General features: G+C 39.5%; 1 protein-coding gene across 2 annotated transcripts in view; it reads right to left on the minus strand.

The window, feature by feature from the left end:
• Positions 1–21,718, minus strand: part of cfap74 (cilia and flagella associated protein 74) — a 220,211-nt gene that overhangs the window by 185,988 nt on the left and 12,505 nt on the right. For both annotated transcript variants that reach the window (XM_043676312.1, XM_043676311.1), the window contains exons 3-4: positions 15,455–15,542; positions 8,005–8,136 (exon numbers count right to left, since the gene is read on the minus strand). In XM_043676312.1, coding sequence (XP_043532247.1) covers positions 8,005–8,136; positions 15,455–15,542 — 220 coding nt within the window. The remainder of the gene's footprint in view (positions 1–8,004; positions 8,137–15,454; positions 15,543–21,718) is intronic.

Consider the following 21,718-nt stretch of genomic DNA (forward strand, 5'->3'; position numbering starts at 1 on the left):
TATACAAGATAATGAGAGGCATAAATAGAGTCGATAGCCAGAGACTATTTTCCAGGGCAGAAATGGCTAATACGAGGGGTCATAGTTTTAAGCTGGTTGGAGGAAAGTATAGAGGGGATGTCAGAGGTGGGTTCTTCTCACAGAGAGTTGTGAGAGCATGGAATGCGTTGCCAGAACCACTTGTGGAAGCAAGGTCATTGGGGACATTTAAGAGACTACTGGACATGCATATGGTCACAGATATTTGAGGGTGCATACATGAGGATCAGTGGTCGGCACAACAGCGTGGGCTGAAGGGCCTGTTCTATGCTGTTTTGTTCTATGTTCTATTGCCAAACCATCCCATCTCACTGGTCATAATAATATAATACACTCATCCCCAAAAACCAAAATTCTTGTTTCTGAATCTTGCCTCATTATTTCATTTTGTAACAATTTTCATCTGATTATACTCCTTTGAAGTGCCTGACAATGTTTTACTCTGTTAGAAGTGCTGTCTCAGCGCACGTTGCTCTTTATGTTGTATTTCACCTAACTCTATCAGGGCATTCTTCTATTCTTACTTCCTTGCATACTTATCCAGCTTCCCCCTTACGTATATCTTTACCATTCACTTCAAATTCTCCATGTAGGCAGCAGGTTCCACATTCTAACTACTATATTGGTAAAGAGGTTTCTCCTGATTTATTGGTGACTATGTTATATTTGTGATCTTCAGTTTTGGATTCATCCAGAAATGTAAACATCTACAGGACATTTTCAGAAATTCAGGAGGGCTATCCACAGAAAATTACTGTAGAATTTCACTGAAACAACATGATTAAAGGATCAAACCACAATAATTATTTTGGTATGAGATGAAATAAAGATCTGAAATAAGTAAGACATCTTAAGGAATATTATAAAATTAAATTGATTCGATGAAAGTTACGTAGGATCAGCCATTTACATTTTGTCAGTTAATACTCAGGCAAACGGTCAGTCAAAATCACAAACGGATCCTGATCTATATTCGTATGAAATCTGAATTCATGATTATTTTATATCATAAATATATTATAAAGTATATTTCTTTTTAGCTTTTACTATTACCCAGTAATAAAATAGATAATTGCAATCGATCAGAAAGCCCTGTGATAATGAATAATTAGAATTTATAATTATTGACATACCAGCATGTATGCATGGTGCCTGATATTGAAATACAAAATGGCAGGAAAAATCATATAAACCCTACAGTACAGAAAGAGGCCATTCGATCCATTGAGCCTGCACTGGCCATCTGAAGAGCATCCCACCAGGATCCAGAACCTGTCCCTGTAAGAAATCATTTATTCTGGCTAATCCACCTAGCCTGCACATCCCTGGACACTATGAGGCAATTTAGGATGGCTAATCCACCTACCTTGCGTGTTTGTGGACTATGGGAGGAAACCGTAGCACCGAAGCAGATACGGGGCTAACATGCAAACTCCACTCAGATAATTACCCAGGGCTGCAATCGAACCCAGGTCCCTGGCACTGTGTTGAAATACAATCAGTTTTCTCATTGGATCATCTAATCTATTCAGGACAGTTACAATCAAGTGAGTTATCTTATGTATAAGATCCCAAATAGGTTATGGAGAATCAGCATCATGCAATCACTGCTGTTAAGATCAAATTGGAAGAGATGAACTGAAACCCCTCTTTTCAGCCCTCTCCCTTGATTGGGAGCAACAAAGGCTTGAAGTCTTTTTAAGACAAAGCTATATCTTTCTCTAAGTGAAACAGAGTTAACACATGTTTACATGAACGAGTTAATCAGAAGGTTTTCTTGAATTAAAGAAAGAACATGTCTATTATTTGAAAACACCAAGTGGCAAAATGAAGACATGACATCAAGAATAGGCTTGAAGCAAGGTCCAGAACCTATCCCTGTAAGACATCATTTATCCTCGCTAACTCACCTAGCCTGCACATCCTTGGACACTATGAGGCAATTTAGCATGGCCAATCTACCTAACCTGCACATCTTTGGACTGTAGGAGGAAACCAGAGCACCTGGAGGAAACACACGTATACCTGGGGAGAACGTGAAAACTCCACGCAGCCTGAAGGGTAGAATCAAAACTGAATCCCTGGTGTTGTGAGGTTGGGAATGATTTCTAGCATGACACCATGCTAGTAGTATTTACAAAGGTAGGATTTTAAGAAAACAGAAGAAAATGTACTTTGGAAACGTATTAAAAACAACATTGAGTTCATTCAGACATCTAAATAATCTGACTTAACATGGAAGTGAAATGAAAATTTACATTTAATAAACGATCACTTGAAAAATAGACTAATGCATCTATAGCTAACTGTTTAACATTGCAAAATATCCGAAGACCATGTTCTAAAAATAAACATATTTGGTAATACGGATATCCATGTTCATAGACATCTGCTGGAAATTTTTTGTCTGAATCTAAACAGCTGAAAAAGCAATGATGCAGTAAAGTGTCAGAATCCCTCAGTGAGATGTTCTAATTACTGCCATTGATCATTCCCAACCTCACAACATGCCATGTGCAAATGAGCTGCCTGATTGCAAGATGTTGCAAATAATGCAACACCCTTTTATTTTCATGGCAAACAATTTTGCTCTGGCTGTCATGCTATTATCAAATAATCGTTTCAATCGAAAGTATTATAATCTCCATACTAAAAATGAACACTTGGCTGTCCAAAATACATTCTCACGATTATATCCAGTGGATGCACAGAACTATTTCTATTGCTGACCTATTGAACTGTATTCAGAACACTATAAACACTCTTGGATGAGACAACAGACTTCCAGGTGCAAGGTGGAAAGGCAGGGGATGGTAAGGCATCTAGAGTGAATTTTACAAGGAGGAAAGGGCTTTGTGAAGTTCAACTCCTAATTTTTATGCAGAAAGCTGCTAGTAACATGGAATATTGCCCATTACATATTGGGAATCACTTCCAGAAAATACCATAATCCTAAGCAATGGAAACAGGATATTCAGTCAACTAAAATGAAATGGATTCATTATAAATGGCCATAAAGAAAGGATGCAACCTTTAGATAAATAAGTCAAAACCTCCAGGAATCTACTGAAATAAAAGTGGATTTTATTTTTTTTTTACTACCCTGAAATAGTAGCCTATCTGGAAAAACACCTAAATCCCAAGTCAAGTCAAACTTTAAGGAGAAAGTGAGGACTGCAGATGCTGGAGATCAGCATCTGCAATTCTCCTGTTCCTTGGATGCTGCCTGACCTGCTGCGCTTTTCCAGCAACACATTTTCAAGTCAAACTTTAGGCAATCAGATATGCAAAGAACTGGCATGCCTAGATTTGCACAGGTTTTCACTCGAATACACTCTGAACATCATGCACTTGTGCAGCTACACCCAGATGAAAGCAAGTTTTGGTAAATCCAAACAACCAAAGGTTAAAGTCTGATAACACGAACTTGTGAAAAAGAAGGCAAAACTAGTACCGAGCAGAACCATTGTAATTAACAGATCCTAGGTTCTTTTGCGCGGTTAAGGAACTGTTTTAGCTATTTCAGGTGCTTTTTCATAATAACAGGCTAAAACTGGCTGTCAGTTTATGTAAAATTCTTTCAAAGTATTAGGTATGGAAGCTTGCCGTGGACTTAACTGCTGTTGCTTATTTTAAAACTCAACTGCTTAATACATTTCTTGCCTTCTTTTCTGATAAGATGGCGACAGAATGATCACTGAATCAAATGACTTCACAAAAGTTTGATAAAAGTATTGTGATGTAAAATGTTATATATATTTTAACATCATTTATTATAAAGTTTAGATTTTGAATGAGTGGCATGTAAGCATTGGTCTGCATGAATGAAGGGATTGAATAATTAATTTGTCAGGTTTTCCGAAGTCTGAATGTCTTTAAGAAATAGCATGGTAGAAATAGCTCCTGGAGTGTAATGGGAATTTGTTTTACATTGGGAGAGATTTTACAAGCAGAGTAAAGCTTTAGGCTTTCAGTTCGGAGCATCCATAACTGCTTTTTGCTTAGGGTAACCACCCATAGCTTGGAAAATCTTTTAGTTTCAGTCTGAGATCCAACTTATCCAGTGATAAAATCAGATGGGATTATGACAAACAAAGACGAAAGAAGTGCAGATGCTGAAATCAGAAATAAAAAAATAAATTGCTGAAAAAGCTCAGCAAGTCTGGCAACATCTGTGGAGGGAAATCAGAGTTAATGTTTCCGGTTGAGTGACCCTTCGTCAGGACACTGATGCGTATAGAAACGCTGCTGCAAACTGTAACAATCTCAATGAGAGTGGTGCTGTCTGTCACATTAGGAGAAAAAAATTCAAAAGCAACAGGGCATAATGCATACCAGAAGACAGAAAGGAATAGAATACCAGCTGCATTGGCCAGCAATGCATAGGGAAGGTGTAGAACACAATGGTGGAAGAAACTCACTGACCTTCCCAGATGGGATAAAATAGGGCACCAGAAGTTTATGCTTCTCAACTAAGAAGTAATCTGTGCACCTCAATAAATTCTCTTCTTCTGAGAGCATTTTCGCTTCATCCCTCTAAATCTTCTTCGCACTAGTTGCACAGCACAAGCACATTCACTTGTTCACATTCACTTGCCAAGCTTCAATCCCTCCTCGTCCATATGAAATACTTCTTCATCTTTCCAGCCTCATAATGAAACTGACTTCCTCAGCATTGCCTCTCAGTTTCATTCCCATGAGTGAATGTGTAGGTAATGGCTCCACAAGGAATCTCACATTTTTGGATCAGGCCTTCTCAATCCACAAGACAAAGCTCCTGTGAAAGCTTGTTAATCCTGCAGAACTCCAACTTTTAAAGCTATAAGATCTTTTTCGAAAAAAACTTTTTAGATCTGTTATTTCTGCTAATAGGAATGTCACTTAACGCTCAGATATTGTTTGAGTCATCTAGTTGTTGATGTCAACAGACTCCACCTGCTCGAAGGGGAAATAACTTCTGCTCCATACCTTCTGATAAATTCCCAATTCACTTACCAAGGAAAATGGATCAGAAGAGTGAACCTGTTTTACACATCTCATGCTTGATGCACTGACACAGAACATTGGCTTTGATCTTTTGATCTTTATGTCATCATTGTCTACGGGAATAGTGCCAGAAAACTGGAGGATAGCAAATGTTGTTCCCTTGTTCAAGAAGGGGAGTAGAGACAACCCTGGAAATTAATGACCTGTGAGCCTTACTTGTAGTGGGTAAAGGGTTATAAGAGATAGGACTTATAATCATCTAAAGAGGAATAAGTTAATTAGGGATAGTCAACACGGTTTTGTGAAGGGTAGGTCATGCCTCACAAACCGTATTGAGTTCTTTGAGAAGGTGACAAAACAGGTGGATGAGGGTAAAGCAGTTGATGTGGTGTATATGGATTTCAGTAAAGCGTTTGATAAGGTTCCCCACGGTAGGCTATTATACAAAATATGGAGGCATGGGATTGAGGGTGGTTTTGCGGTTTGGATCAGAATTGGCTAGCTGAAAGAAGACAGAAGGTGGTAGTTGATAGGAAATATTCATCCTGGAGTTCAGTTACTAGTGGGGTACTGCAAGGATCTGTTTTGGGTCCACTGTTTGTCATTTATATAAATGAAGGCATAGAAGGATGCGTTAGTAAGTTGGCGGATGACACTAAGGTGGGTGGAGATGTGGATGGTGCTGAAGGATGTTGTAGGTTACAGAGGGACATAGATAAGCTGCAGAACTGGGCAGAGAGGTGGCAAATGGAGTTTAATGTGGAAAAGTGTGAGGTGATTTCACTTTGGAAGGAGTAACAGGAATGCAGAGTACTGGGCTAATGGTAAGATTCTTGGTAGTGAGGATGAGCAGAAAGAACTCGGTCTCCAGGTACATAGATCCTTGAAAGTTGCCACCCATGATAGGGTTGTTAAGAAGGCATACGGTGTGTTAACTTTTATTGATAGAGGGATTGAGTTTCAGAACCATGAGATCATGCTGCAGCTGTACAAAATTCTGGTGCAGCCACATTTGGAGTATTGTGTACAGTTCTGGTCACCGCATTATAGGAAGGATGTGGAAGCTTTGGGAAGGGTTCAGAGGAGATTTACTAGGATGTTGCCTGGTATGGAGAGAAGGTTCTTGGAGGAAAGGCTGAGGGACTTGAGGCTGTTTTCATTAGAGAGAAGTTTGAGAGATGACTTGAGACATACTGTATAAGAAAATCAAAGGGTTTGATAGGTTGGACAGCGAGAGCCTTTTCCCTCGGATGGTGATGGCCAGCATGAGGGGACATAGCTTTAAATTGAGGGGTGGTAGATATAGGTCAGAATTCAGAGGTAGTTTCTTTACTCAGAGAGTAGTAGGGATCTGGAACGCAATGCCTGCAACAGTAGTAGACTCGCCAACTTAAGGGCATTTAAATGGTCATTGGATGGGCATACGTATGAGAATGGCATAGTGTAGGTTAGATGGGCTTCAGATTGGTTCCACAGGTCGGACTAACATTGAGCAACATCATTTTTATGATACAAAAACTGCATCATGAAAGTACAAGAAGTAAACTGAACATGATCAATCTGAAATATTTCTCCAAATTAGACTACCTTCTAACATAATTGTATAGTTTGAATCTGATGCTTACTTATAAAGGCAGACAGATAAGTGTTGTTATTTCTCAGCTAACAATTCCACTTGGTGAAACATTGTGTGTTGAATGCAAAAGCATAAATTAGAAGCAGAAGTAGGCCATATAGCACCTCTATCTTACTCCACCAGTCAATAAGATCATGGTTGACCTGATTGTGGCCTCAATTTCCCTTCCTTACCTGTCCCCAGTGTTAACACAACATGGGGTGGAATCTTCCCAGGCCGTGAATGATGTGGCCCCTTAGGTCCCTTTTAAATCTTTCCCCTCTTGCGCCAGGGACCCAGTTCGATTCCAGCCTCGGATGGCTGTCTGTGTGGAGTTTGCACATTCTCCCTGCGTCTGCATGGGTTTCCTCTGGGTGCTCCGGTTTCCTCCCACAATCCAAAGATGTGCAGGTCAGGTGATTTGGCCATGCTAAATTGCCCATAGTGTTAGGTGCATTAGTCAGAGGGAAATGGGAGTGGATGGGTTACTCTTCGGAGAGTCGGTGTGGATTTGTTGGGCCGAACGGCCTGTTTCCACACTGTAGGTAATCTAATCTAATCTAATCTATACCTATGCTCTCTAGTTCTGGACTCCCCCACCCCAGGGAAAAGACCTTGTCTATTTATCCAATTCATGCCCCTCATGATTTTATAAACCTCTATAAGGTCACCCCTCAGCCTCTGACGCTGCAGGGAAAACAGCCCCAGCCTATTCAGCCTCTCCCTATAGATCAGATCCTCCAATTCTGGCAACATCCTTGCAAATCTTTTCTGAACCCTTTCAAGTTTCACAACATCTCCCCTGTAGCTGGGGGACCAGAACTGAATGCAGTGTTCCTACACTGAACACAATCCTTTGCACTAACTCATTTATCAGGACATTCGGGTCTCTGTCCGCAAAGCGGGGTGCAGATTTCACATATGCCAAATGTTCCAAGATATCTGGTGAGTACGTTCAGCCATAGCAAGTGGGAGCGAGAATCAAGCTAGCATCGAACGAGTGGGGCACCACACAGGTGTGGTATTTTGTTTGCGATCAAGTTGGGAGAGTTGTGTGAGAAAACCAGTTAGGCCTCATGGAGAGAAACTTGGCAAAAAATTACATTTTGCCAAAATATGGTAAGATTCAGCCCATGATTTCTAATTGGAAGGACAAACAGCAATGAATATATATATTGAAACAAATATATGTTGAAATTATACAGATACTGTAATGATAAATTATTAAGATATCCTGTCAAATACGCACAGAGAAAAATCTCACTTTCATATGCAGATGTCCAAATCAACCTCATATCTTCTTTTCAATTCATAAAATATGATTCACCCAGAACACTTAAAGGATTACAGAAATTATTAAGTACCTTATTTTTTGAACATTCAAATCCTTTTCCTGATGCAGTATTTCCAGCTCCTTCAGCCTTCTTTGACGTTTTTGGATGTGCACCGTCTCAGGATAGCTCAGGTCTTTTACACTAGTAGAATCATTTTCCTCCCTTAAAATAAAATAATGAATAACATTCTTAAATCAAAATCAAAATAATCTCTTACAGTTTTCTCAACAACTTGCTCAGTTTGCAACATTATTTTACAAACAGCTTATGGTACTTCCTGATGCCCTTAACAGAATAAAATTGTCCCAAGACATTCCCAAAGGAACAAAGGGGAAATCATGCCAGATAAGTTTGTTAGATTTCTTTGAGAGGGTAGCAAAGGTAGATAAAGAGAAGGACTTTTGCCTGAAACGTCGATTTTCCTGCTCCTCGGATGCTGCCTGAACTGCTGTGCTTTTCCAGCACCACTCTAACCTAGATAAAGAGGACCCAATCGATGTAATATATTTGGATTTCTAAGAGGTGTTCGATTAAGTAATGTACATAAGGCTAATTACTAAGATAAGAGCTCTTGGTGTTGGGGCTAGTATATAAGCATGGACAGGGAATTGGATAACTAACAGAAGGCAGAGAGTAGGATCTAGGAGATATTTCCAGCATTGGCAACCTGTAACTAGTGGTGTGCCACAGGGATCAGTACTGGAGCCACAATTATTCATAATGTATACTAATGACTTAGATGATGGTGGTGAATGTGCTAGAGCCATGGATGTGAATGACACAAACATAGTTGTGAAGGCATGTAGGGAGGATGACACAAAGAATCTAGGTAGGTGGGTGAATGGGTAAAAACTTGGCAGATGAAATATCATGTGAGGAAATGTGAGGTTAAGCACTTTGGCAGCATGAATCAAAAAATTGAACAAAACACTTTTCACTATACCTTCTGAGATATAAATGAATAATAAATAAATAAGAGGGATTTAGTGGTTCTCATGCATGAATTACATAAAGTTAGCATTCAGGTTCAGCAGGTACCAGGGAAGGCAAATGGAATGGTGGCGTTAATTTTAAAGGGACTGGACCATAAAAATAAGAAGTCTTGCTAAAACTATACAGGGTATCAGTCAGATTATAGCTAAAATACTGTGAACAGTTTTGGTCCCCTTCTCTAAATGAAGATATACTGGCCAGAGAAGGCTAGCTTGTTTGATTCTGGGTGTGAAGGGATTTTCTCATGAGGTGAGGTTAAGTAGTTTGGGCTTGTACTCATTGGAGTTTAGAAGAATGAGAACAGACTTTGTAGGATGATATAAGATTCTTAGTGAGCTTGACAAGTTATATGCAGAGATGTCATTTCCCCTTGCAAAGGAGTATAGGACCAGAGGGCATAATCTCAGAGTAGGATAGAGATAAGGAGGAATTTCTTCTGAGAGTAGTCAATCTGTGGAATTCTTTACCCCAGATGACTGTCAAGGCTGGGTCGCTAAACAATTCAAGGCTGAGGTAGACAATTTTTAATTAGGTGGGGGAATCAAGGACTATTTGAATAATGTAGTAGGTGGAATTGAGGTTTATCAAATCTGCCATGAAGTGACTGAATGGCACAGCACTTTCAATGGGTCAAGTGACCTACTTTAGCTCTTACACATTACAATCTGATAGGGCCTATGAGCTGGAGTAGGCCATTCGGCCCTTTTGATTTGCTGTACCATTCATTAAAATCATGGTTAATCTAGTTGTGAGCTCAAATTTTTCTTCATGGGAGCACTATAAAACAGAAGTATGACACTGAGCCATATATGCAGGAAGTGTGTCCAGCTGCAGCTCTGGTTTGACCACATGGAGTGGCTGAAGCTGTGGATGGACTCACTATAGAGCATCCATGATGCTGAGGACCTTGTGGATAGTATGTTTAGTGAGCTGGTCATATCACAAGTAAGGGCTTCATAGGAAGTAAAGCGTTGGGTGATCACCAGGAAGACTGGTAACTATGACACGTGGTGCAGGAGTTCCCTGGGGCCACCCCCCCTTTCAAATTCGAAAGTGTGGTACTGGAAAAGCACAACAGGTCAGGCAGCATCCAAGAAGCAGGAGAATCAACGCTTTGGGCATAAACCCTTCATCAGGAAGGGGGAAGAGGAAATGAGGTGAAATCCACATTGATCATGTGTGGTTGCAGGGTCCCATGGTGGAAGATGAGGCGTTCTTCCTCCAGGAGTCGGGTGGTAAGGGTTTGGCGATGGAGGAGGCCCATGATCTGCATGTGCTTGGTGGAGTGGGAGGGGGAGTTAAAACATTCAACCTTCAGTGGTCTTCACCTGACGAGGGAGCAGCCTCCGAAAGCTTGTGATTTCAAATAAACCTGTTGGACTATGACCTGGTGTCAAATGACTTCTGACTTTGTCCATCCCAGTCTAACATCAAGGCAGTTTTGTGTCAGCAAGCAAGACTCTCAATGACTTGTTGCCTCTTTGGTACCAGGGTTAGGGATGTCTCAGATCGGCTGTAGGACATTTGATAAGAGTGGGTACCAACGACATGGATAGAAAGAAGAAATGAGGTCCTGCAACAGGAGAGATGGTAGTAAATTAAAGAGGTCAACAACTAATGTTGTAATCTCTGAATTACTTCCAGTGTCACACACTGAGTATAGGAATAGGAAGATAGCTCAACTATACATGTGGCAAAGGGATGCTATGGTGGCTTTACATGTGGTAAAGCCCTCGGAGGGAGGGCTTCAGACTTTTGAATCACTGGGATAGCTTCTGGAGTAGGAGGAACCTGTGCAAGCTGGATAGGTTGTACCTAAACAATCATGGGTCCAATAGCCCTGATAGGAGATTCGCTTGTGTTTTAAATAATTTGGCAGGGGGTTGGGGCACAGAGTAGCTGTAAAATTGAGAGCAAGGTCCAAACTGATTTGGAAAAGATGCTAAAACAGTCCAGTAGGGGGGTGAACAGATGAGTATGAGAGAGTATAATGAGAATTTTGGGCCAGCATGTTCCTCTAAGAGTGAAGTGCAAGGGCAGCAAGTCCAGGGAACGTTAAATGTCAAGAGATATTGCAAGTTTGATAAATATAAAGAAAGAAGCAGATGTCAAGTACAGAGCATTAAAAACAGGGGAGGCTCTTCAAAAGGGAATATAAGGGATTGCTTAAAAAATAAATTAGGACATAGGTTTAAGGTGAAAGGGGAAAGATTTAAAAAGAATCAGAGAGTCCTTTTCACGCAGAGGGTGGAACGTGTCTGGAACGAGCTGCCAGAGAAGATGGTGGAGGCTAGTACTATTACAACATTTAAAAGGCATCTGGATCGGCACATGAACAGGTTTGAAGGGAAATGGGCCAAATGCTAGCAAATGGGACAAGGTCAGATTGGGATGTCTGGTCGGTACAGATGAGTTGGACTGAAAGGTCTGTTACCCATGCTGTATGACTCTATGACTCAATGACCAGGGAAAGAGTGGGAATTGCCCAATGGGGCAATCTGTGCATGGAGCCTGAGAATGTGAGCAAGGTCTTAAATGGATACTTCTGTGCATTCACATATGAGAAAGACATTGTATCTGAGGATTTCAATTGAGATAGTGAGTTACTAGAACATGTTAAGATTAATAAGGAGGAAATATTAGATGTTTCAGTGGGCATAAAGGTGCAAAAGTCTCCAAAGCCTGATGAAATGTACCCCAAGCTGCAATAGGAGGCAAGGGAACCGATTGCTAGGGCCCTGACAGAGATATTTAATACTTCGCTGGTCACAGATAAATTGCCAGATGACTGAGGATTGTTAATGTCGTTCTTTTGTTCAAGAAAGGCAGCATAAATAGGCCAGGTGATTACAGACCAATTAGTCTGACATCAGTGATAGGAGATTGTTGGAAACAATTTTCAGGGACAGATTAATCAACACTCAGAAAGGCAGGGATTGATAATGGATTGTCAGCACGGATTTGATTGAGGGAAATTCTGTCTGATGAATTTAATTGATTTTTTTCATAAGGTGGCTAAATATATTGATGAGGGTTGTGCAGTTGAAGTGATTTAAGTGAACTTCAATAAGGCCTTTAACAATGTCACACATGGAAAGCTAGTCCAAAAGATAATAGCCCATGGGATCCAAGGCAAGTTGGCAACTGGGTTGCAAATAGGAGGCAAAGGGCAATGGTGGAGGAATGTTTTTATGCTTGAATGATAGATCTCTAGAGAGTATTGAGGAACAAAGGGACCCTGATGTACGAGTCCCCAGATCCCTGAATTTTGTCTGTGCAGGTATACAGGATGGTGAAGAAGGCATGTGGGATGCTTGCATTTATTAACCAGGGCATACAATATAGAAGCAAGGAAGTCTTGTTTTAACTTTATAAAACATCTGTTTGACCACAGATGGAATACTGTGTATTGTCTGGTCACCATACTACCGGAAGGACATGATTGCATTGGACAGGGTGCAGAGGATGTTCACCATGGTGTTGCCTGGGATGAAAAGTCACAGTTATGAGGAGAGACTGGATAGGCTGGGTTTGTTTTCATTGAAGCAGAGGAGCCTGAGAGAGAATTTATTGAGATACACAAAATTATGAGAGGCATAGACGAAAGTAGATCATGAGAATATTTTCCCCACGTCAGATGTGTCTAAGACCAGAAGGAATAAGATTAGGATGCTGGAGTAAGTGGTTTAGAGGAGATCTGAGAAAAAGTGTTTCTACCCACGGGGTGTTAATATATAGAATGTGCTACTCAGGAGATGGTGGAGACAGGTTCTCTTGCAACATTTAAGAAGCATCTAGATGAACACTTAAAATGCCAGGGCATTGTAGGCTATGAATCAGTGCAGGTAAATGGGATTTGTGTAGTTTGATGTTTGTTGGTTGGCATGGACATGGTGAGCCGAAAGGCCTGTTTTAATGCTATATGACTATATAACTCTATATGCAGTTGCTAGTCTAGATCACCAAAAACTTGTTTGAAGTGGTAGGCTTTAAGACCATAAGACATAGGAACAGAAATTAGGCCAATTAGCCCATCAAGTCTGCTTTGTCATTCAATCATAGCTGATAGGTTTCTCAACCCCATTCTCCCACTTTCTTCCTGTAACCCTACTTCCCTTGATACTCAAGAACCTATCTATCTCAATCTTAAATATGCTCAATGACCTGACCTCCACAGCCTTCCGTGGCAGTGAATTCCATAGATTCACCACTCTCTGGCTGAAAAAGATTCTCCTTGTCCCCATTCCAAAAGATCTTCCTTTTACTCTAAGGCTATGCCCTCAGGTTCTAGTCTCTCCTACCATTGGAAACATTTTCCCAACATCCATTCCGTCCAGGCCATTCAATATTCTGTAAGTTTCAATTAGATCCCCCTCATCGTTTTAAATTCCATCGAGTATAGATCCAGAGTCGTCAAACATTCCTCATATGTTAAGGTGTTCATTCCTTGGACCATTCTCGTGAATCTCCTCTGCACACGCTCCAGGGCCAGTACACGCTTCCTGAGATATGGGGCCCAAAACTGCACACAATACTCTAATTATGGCCTGACCAGAGCTTTATAGAGCCTCATAAGTACATCCTTGTTTTTAATTCAAGACCTCTCAATATAAATGCCTTCACTGCATTTGCCTTCCTAACTACTGACTCAACGTGCAAGTTTACCTTGAGAGAATCCTAGACAAGAACTCCCAAGTCTTTTTGCACTTCAGACTTCTGAATTTTCTCCCCAGTTAGAAAATAGTCCGTGCCTCTATTCTTCCTACGAAGGTGAATGACCTCACACTTTCCCATGTTGTACTCCATTTGCCACTTCTCTGCTCACTCTCCTAACCTGTCCAAATCCTTCTGCAGCCTCCTCACCTCCTCAATGCTACCTGTCTCTCTACCTATCTTTGTATCGTCTGCAAACTTAGCCAGAATGCCCTCAGTTCCTTCATCTAGATCATTAATGTATAAAGTGAAAGTTTGTGGATCCAGCACTGAGCCTTGCTGAACACCACTTGTCACCAGCTGCCACGCTGAGAAGGATCCTATACCCACTCTCTGCTTAAAATAGAAACCGAGCTAGAGAGGCAGTGTTCAAGAATGTTAGGGAATAGCAGCTGAACAATAATAGTTACTAAATCCTCTGGTGGCTTTTTGACATATGTGCTTAAACTTCTAGTCTGCACAGCTGGCAAATGCAACTGCACTAGGAGCAAGAATTTGTAAGATCTGTCCTAAAATGTATAATTATAACAAACAAAAAATGTCATCCTCTTTAGCTACAAATGTGTAATGTTTAAACAGAAATAGTTCTGATTACTAAGTCAAATGTAATAGAAACATAATAATCTTTGACACATGTAATATAACATAGCACCTGAGGTTTACACTTGTAGTTTACAGTATCAATCCTATAATTATGATACAATTTGCAATATACTCCTGCCAACTCAACACCCACAGTTATGTTAGTGGGAGTGCTGGCACACTTACCTCCCTCCAGGGAAAAGCAATGAGATGAATTACAGAAGCCATCAAGTGAACTAATCCTCTTCAGTTCCTTCTTTTATCTGTTCAATTTGAGCTCAGTTCATTTTTTACCATCAGTACTCTTAAAACCTAATTTTGTATTTTTCCTATTGAAATCCAAATGGATAACCTGGTTATCTCAGAAACCCTGGGTCTTGCAAAGACTCAGAAAATTCTCTTGGACCAGGGGGCTTGCTGTGCCTTTCACAGATTTATTTTTGTTTTTTTTAGAAATATTATTCTTTCTACTTTGGATGCTGCAGGACAGCATGAACCAACACAACAGTATATATACTGAAGAGCAGGTGAAATTTCTAAGTAAAAGTATCCTTTTAACATTTGAAAAAAACTGAAAATATAATTTTTCAGGCTCATCTCAAAAATGTTGAAAGTTCACCATCAAAATTAATCTGGCAAACCACAGTTACTAATTTAAAATAATATATGCATTTATTGTTTTAGATTAGGATGAGTTTCTCTTGAAGAAAACAGCATAATCAAAAAACAGAACAGCCTATATTGATATAACAAATTTTGAAATACTGTATGCTGCAAAAGAAAACCAGAGAGGATACTAAAAATGTTGGTGTGAACAAAATATATTGAAACAAGAACAGCCAATCATCCCCTTTCAAGCCTACTCAACCATCCAATTAGATTAGAACTGATCTGTTTCCATACTCTAACTAGGAGAAAGTGAGGTCTGCAGATGCTGGAGATCAAAGTTGAAACTTTATTGCTGGAACAGCACAGCAGGTCAGGCAGCATCCAGGGAACAGGAGATTCGATGTTTCGGGCACAGGCCCTTCTTCAGGAATTCCTGAAGAAGGGCCTGTGCCCGAAACGTCGAATCTCCTGTTCCCTGGATGCTGCCTGACCTGCTGTGCTGTTCCAGCAATAAAGTTTCAACTCCATACTCCAACTAACCTGCTTAACTTGAATCAATGCTCCACTGAGTTCACCAACTCACCATGTTATTTCAGGGTCATCATCATCTGAAAATTCATCATCGCATTCCATGCCTAGTTCATCAAACACATAAAACTGTTTTTCCATACCTACAAGTAAAAACAGAAAAGTCAATATTTATTTGGCAGTTAACTACAACTTGTAAGTGACCCTGTGCCAAAATTGTTCTTGTAAGTGCACTTTGCTTTACATAACATTTTATTCAATACTTCTATTAAAGCACCAGAGCATCCATATGACCATTGTATCACTGAGGGTTTCATACATGTTTAACGATGTCAATTTAAAAAAAAAATACAAGTATATACCATTAGGTTAGGACATCTGGTCAGCAGGGATGAATTGGACCGTAAGGTCCGTTTCTGTGCTGTACAGCTCTCCAACTCTATGACTCTATGACAAACCAGACACTAGCTAAGTAGAATGGACCAAAATAGCAGTGAAAGGTATTCAGAAAGCTTAGTAAATTACTTAAATACAATTATTGAACAAGGCATTCCCTCATGGCTCAGGGAATAGAAAAACAGTCAGTGTTTTATCCATTGATGGGATGTGAGTATTGCTGGCAAGGCAGCATTTATTGCCCACTTCAATTACCTCTAAGAAGGTGGTGTGAACTGCTTTCTGGAATCAATGCAATTGATGTAGTGTGGATATATCCAGAGTGCTAATTGGAAGAGAATTCCAGGAGTTTGAAGCAATGACAGTGAAAGAATTGGATGTAGTTCCATCTGTGATAATATCAGACTTGCAAGCAAGCTTGCAGGAAGTGATGTATGAGTCTGTTGGTCTTTTTTCTTTCAGGTAAGCATGATTTTGCATTTCAAATATGTTGCTGAAGGAGCCCTACTGAGTTGTTGCATCTTGATGACAGTGGTGGAGGGAGTGAATGTTTAAAGTCACAGATGGGATGACCATCAGTGGGGCTGCTTTGTCCTGGATAGTGTCAAGCTTCTTGAGCATTATTGGAGTTGTTCTTATCCAGGCAAGTCGAGGTTATGAACTGTCTGATTAAAGGTAGTAAGTTAATCTTGAGTTGATAATACTATTTTCCATTCTCCTTTTGCTTCCTTGGCGTCAAAATATAAATCGATTGCCCAGTGCTTACTTTTATCTGTTCCAAGTGCACATTTTTGTAAAATAGAATCATTTACACAGGGCTCCAACACATGCTGATCACAGATATTTTCTGTAGCAATTTATAATATTTTGCAACCGATCAAATTGTAGAAATAATTGAAATAAGTCGTGGTTAAGGTCCATTAATAAAATCTATTGTTTTGCAAAGATGGAATTTTCTTATTTAAATTTAGAAATATATTTTTGTATATTTTATTAATAATAAAATAACTATTAATAATTCCAAATTCTGCAATAAAATGTCAAAATGAAGAAATGTATAACTATAAACTAGTTTGAAAAGATATGAAAAGTTCTCAGAATTAATGTGTGAGATAAATATTTCTATGTGCAAATTAAATGTGAAACACTTTTTCATGGTGATGTGTAATATTTCATATTTCACAACTGAAAATGTGCTCAACGTCTTTAATAATAATGCTGCCTTGGCAACTAAGAAACAATTTAAAAATGTAGTCATGCAATAATATATTGTTAATATTTGTGTCATAAAATAACATTTGGTAGCAGAACAATCCAAGTGGCAATGAAAGGAGGACAGATTTGCTGCAGTTGAACAACTACAGCAATAAACCAAGGCAGTTCTAAGCTGTCAGTTATAATTACTGTATTTAGCACTAGCTAATAGTAGAGTCTAAATTATTTCAAAACCATGCTATGACTTATCTTAGGAAGGGTATGGGTGAGAAACTAGAGGGAGTTCATATCTAAGGTTCAAGGACTTGGGGGAATCTATAATTTGGTGGAAGAAAAGGGGATTCAAAGAAACTGTTTAAAAAGATGTTCACCAAATGTTAGAATCTGTGAGAGGTGATATTGAGCATGCCACACTCTCTGTCCTTGTACTGCTTAATTGCTCTGTAACTTTTGTATCTCATCAACCTCTCAAAATGTTTCTCCTTCACTTCCAGTTGAGTGGAACTGCCCTTGTTTGGTTTCCTCTCTTATTTACCTGATAAGAGTCAATCTCTTTGAACAGTGTGACATTACCTCTGAAGAATTCAGCAATCTACCTTTGAACCTTTCCTCTTCTGCATGCTGCCCTCGATAATATCCTTCAATAATCCAGGCTCAGGTGCCAGATGACAATATCTAGATCTTCGAACACGCTCTTCTTCATCCCTCCTAATATCTCCTACTTTGGTTCAGAGTTAGTTATCTTTGTTGAATTGCACTCTGTGAAGTAAGTTTGGTTTTTTTTCCAGTAAAGAAAGATTTAATTTAATCAGTCGTGGAATGTGACCATCACTTCCAGGGCAGCATTTATTGTCCATCCCTACTTGTCCAGAGGGGAGTAGTCTCAGCCTCCCAAACTCCTCACCCACTGTTGAACAAAGCAAGGGCACAACAGGAAGGCAAAAGGAGATTAGCTTGGAAATGGGGATGCTGAAGCAAAGACTGAAATTACTGGGGATGAAGAATCGTACACCTTCTGGCTAAGGAAAGAAAGCAGGAAATATGTCTTGAAAGTAAGGATGGAGCCTGGGTGCTCGTACCAAACAATAAAATTGTCAAAAATAAATAAAATTAGAGGAGGCTTCACAAGTTATATCCCCCAAAACATTGTAAATCAGAAAACATAAGGAAGGGAGGAATTCAAGAAAATTCCAGTCACCAAGCAAGTGGTACTAAGGAAATTATTTGAGTTGCAAGCTGACAAGTCTATGGGTCCTGATGATTAAGGTTGTAAAAATAGGGCTAATTAGATAATTGATACATTGCTTTCAATTCTCCAAACTTCCCTTAGTTCAAGGAAGATTCTATTGGATTGTAAATAGCTCCTTTATTAAAAAGGAGGGGAATAGAAAACATGAAACCTTAACCAGGTAGCTTGACATCTGACATAGGGAAAATGTTAGAAGCTACTATAACAAATGTTATAGAAAGGCAATTAGAAATGTTCAAGATAATCAGGTAGAGTTAACACGACTTTATAAAAATGAAGATTTTTAACCAATTTGTTGAGCTTTTTTGGGTAAAGGGGAAGGGATGCATGTACTGTACCTGGATTTCTAGAAGGCATTTGTTAATGATGCCACATCATGTATTATTGCAGGAAGTAAAAGCTTATCATGAAGGAGGTAACATTTTGGGAAAACAGACTACAGAGAGTAGGCACAAATGGGCTATTTTCTGTAATAAGTAGTGTACCACAGGGATCAGTTGGTGCCTCAACTCCTTACAATTTATATAAATGACTTGAAGGGACCAAGGGTATAGCTATTAGGTATACCTATTATAGTTCCTGATTACACAAAAATTGGTAAGAAAGTAAATTTTGAAGAAGATATAAGGATGCCACAAAGGGATGTAGATAAATTAAGTGAATAGATAAAAAGCTGACAAATGAAGTATAATGAAGAGAAAATATGAAATTGACAATTTTGGCAAGAGAAATAAAAAGAAACATATTATCTATATGGTGAGAGACTGTAGTGCTCTGAGATACGGAGGGATCTGGGTGTTCTAGTATATACTGTATATTGCAAATGTTTAGTATGCGTATACAGCAAGTAATTAGGAAAGCTAACAGAATGATATTGCTCATTGCAAAGGAACTTTAATGTAAAAGTATGAAATCTATGCTTTAGTTATACAGGCTATTGATAAGACCATATCTGTACTGTGTACAGCACTGGTTTCCTTATGAAAGCAAGGACGCAAGTGATTGGAAGCAGATCATAGAAGGTTTACTAAAACAAAAGTGAAGTAATATGGATACTGGAGATCTGAGGGTTATGACAGAGTCATATGAGACTCAAAGTATTTATATTGTTTTCTCTCCACAGATGCTTCCAGACCTGCTGAGCTTCATCAGCAATTTTGTTTTTTTATTTACTCGACTAATACCAGGATGAGCAAAAAGTTAGACAGGCAACTGTTGTATCTACTGGAATTTAGAAAGAGTGAAAAATGATTTGATTGAAATGTATAAAATTCTGTGGAAATGATGTTTCCGTTCATGCAGAATCTAGAACTAGCAGTCATTATCTTACGATAAGGGGCCACACATTTAACACAGAGATAAGGAGAATATTTTTCTCACAAAAGTTTTTGAGTTATTGGAAATCTTTTCCTCAAAAGGTGAAATCTTTGCAGAATTTTATTTTAAGGCAGAGGTAGGTGCATTCTTAATAAGCAAGGGGTGGTGAAAGGTTATCAGGTGTCGGCAGAAGAGCTTATCACACATCAGCAGGTCATTTAGCCTGTTGTATCTTTTCAATTCTGTAAGATCTGTCCAATTAGTTGCATAAGTTGGTTAAGCCATAGCTGCAGTACTGTGTGCAGAAGAGATTCACCATGATGTTGCTTGGCCTGGAGCATTTCTACTTTGAAGAAAAATTAGATGGCCTGAGATGTTTTTCTTAAAGCAGAAAAGGCTGAAGGGGGGGGCCTGATTAAGCTGTACAATATTATGAATGGTGTAGGTAAGGTGGATGGGAACTTTTATCTTTAGTAGAGAGATCAATAACCAGGGGGCATAGATTTAAAGTAAAGGGGATGGAGCTTAGAGGAAAATTAAGCAAGTTTTTTTCACTCAGAGGGTGTTGGGTATCTGTAACTCACTGCCTGAAAAGGTGGAAGAGGCAGAAACTATCAGAGCATTTCAAAACTACTTAGATAATCAGTTGAAGAGTCACAGCATAAAAGGCTATGAGCTAAATGCTGAAAAATGGGATTAGAGTTAACAGGTTCTTGATGACCAGCACAGACATGATGAGCCAAAAGGCCTCTTTCCTTACTGTAAACTCTACAAGCAGAAATATCCTTTCCACAGCCATCCTTGTCAAGACACTTTAGGATCTTATACATTTCAATCAAGTCATCACGTTCTCTTCTCCATTCTGTCGAATACAAGCCTAGACTCTCCAACCTTTCCTCATAAGAGAACCCACCCATTCCAGACAGAAGTTCAAAAAACTTTCTTTGAAATGCTTCCATTGCACTTACAACCTTCAACAAATAAGCTAGCCAATACTGTACATATTACTCCAGACGTGATCTCACTAATATATAAATGAAGCAGAAGCTATCTACTTTTGAATTTAATATTTCTCAGGATAAATCACAACATTCTATTTGTTTTCCTAATTACTGTTGAATGTGCATACTACAACAGGATACATATCCCCCTGCATCTCAGGTCTCACTAATCTCTCACTAATGTGCTTGTTTTTATTCTTCCTGCCAAAAAAGCACAATTTCACTTTTCCAACATTAGACTCCACTTGCCAAACTTTTGCCGACTCAATTATATCCCTTTGTAGCTTCCTTACATCTTCTTCACAAATTGTTTTCCTACATAGCTTTGTGTGATCAGTAAATTTAGCAACAATACCTTCGGTCCTTTCATCCAAGTAATTTATATCAATTATAAAATGCCATCAGTGTGGCCCATATCCCATGAAAATCGTGGATGTGACACCTGATCAAATGCTTTCCAGACATCGAAGTACAGTAAATCCATTAGCTTCCCTCTATCCTAAAAAAGGAGGGGGTGTAGCATTCCTAATCAGAGAGTGCATCACAGCTACAGAAACGAAGGTTGTTGAGGAAAGTTTGTCTACTGAGTCAGTATGGGTGGACGTTAGGAACAGCAAGGGTACAGCCACTGCATTGGGGGTTTTCTACAGACCCCCTAATAGCAGTAGAGAGATTGAGGATCTCAGAGGTGGGCAGATTCTGGAAAAATGCAGAAGTAGTAGGGTTGTAGTTATGGGTGATTTCAACATTCCCAATATCGACTGGAACCTTAGTGCAGATGGTTTGGATGGAGCCATTTTTGTCAGGTGTGTTCAGGAGGGATTCCTTATTCAGTATGTAGACAGGCCGACGAGGGGAGAGGCCATTTTGGATGTGGTGCTCAGCAATGAGCCAGGACAGGTGTCAGATCTCGTGGTGGGAGAACACTTTGGTGGCAGTGATCACAACTGCCTCACATTTACAATAGCCTTGGAGAGGAAAAGGAGCAGTTACCGAGGGAAGATATTTAATTGGGAAAGGAAATTATGACACTATCAGACAGGAGTTGGAAGTACAGACTGGGAGCAATTGTTCCACAGAAAGGGCACAGCAGACATGTGGAAACTATTTAAGGAGCAGTTGTTGCAAGTGATGCACGAAT

Source organism: Chiloscyllium plagiosum, chromosome 34, assembly GCF_004010195.1.
Source record: "Chiloscyllium plagiosum isolate BGI_BamShark_2017 chromosome 34, ASM401019v2, whole genome shotgun sequence".
Taxonomy (NCBI): Eukaryota; Metazoa; Chordata; class Chondrichthyes; order Orectolobiformes; family Hemiscylliidae; genus Chiloscyllium; species Chiloscyllium plagiosum.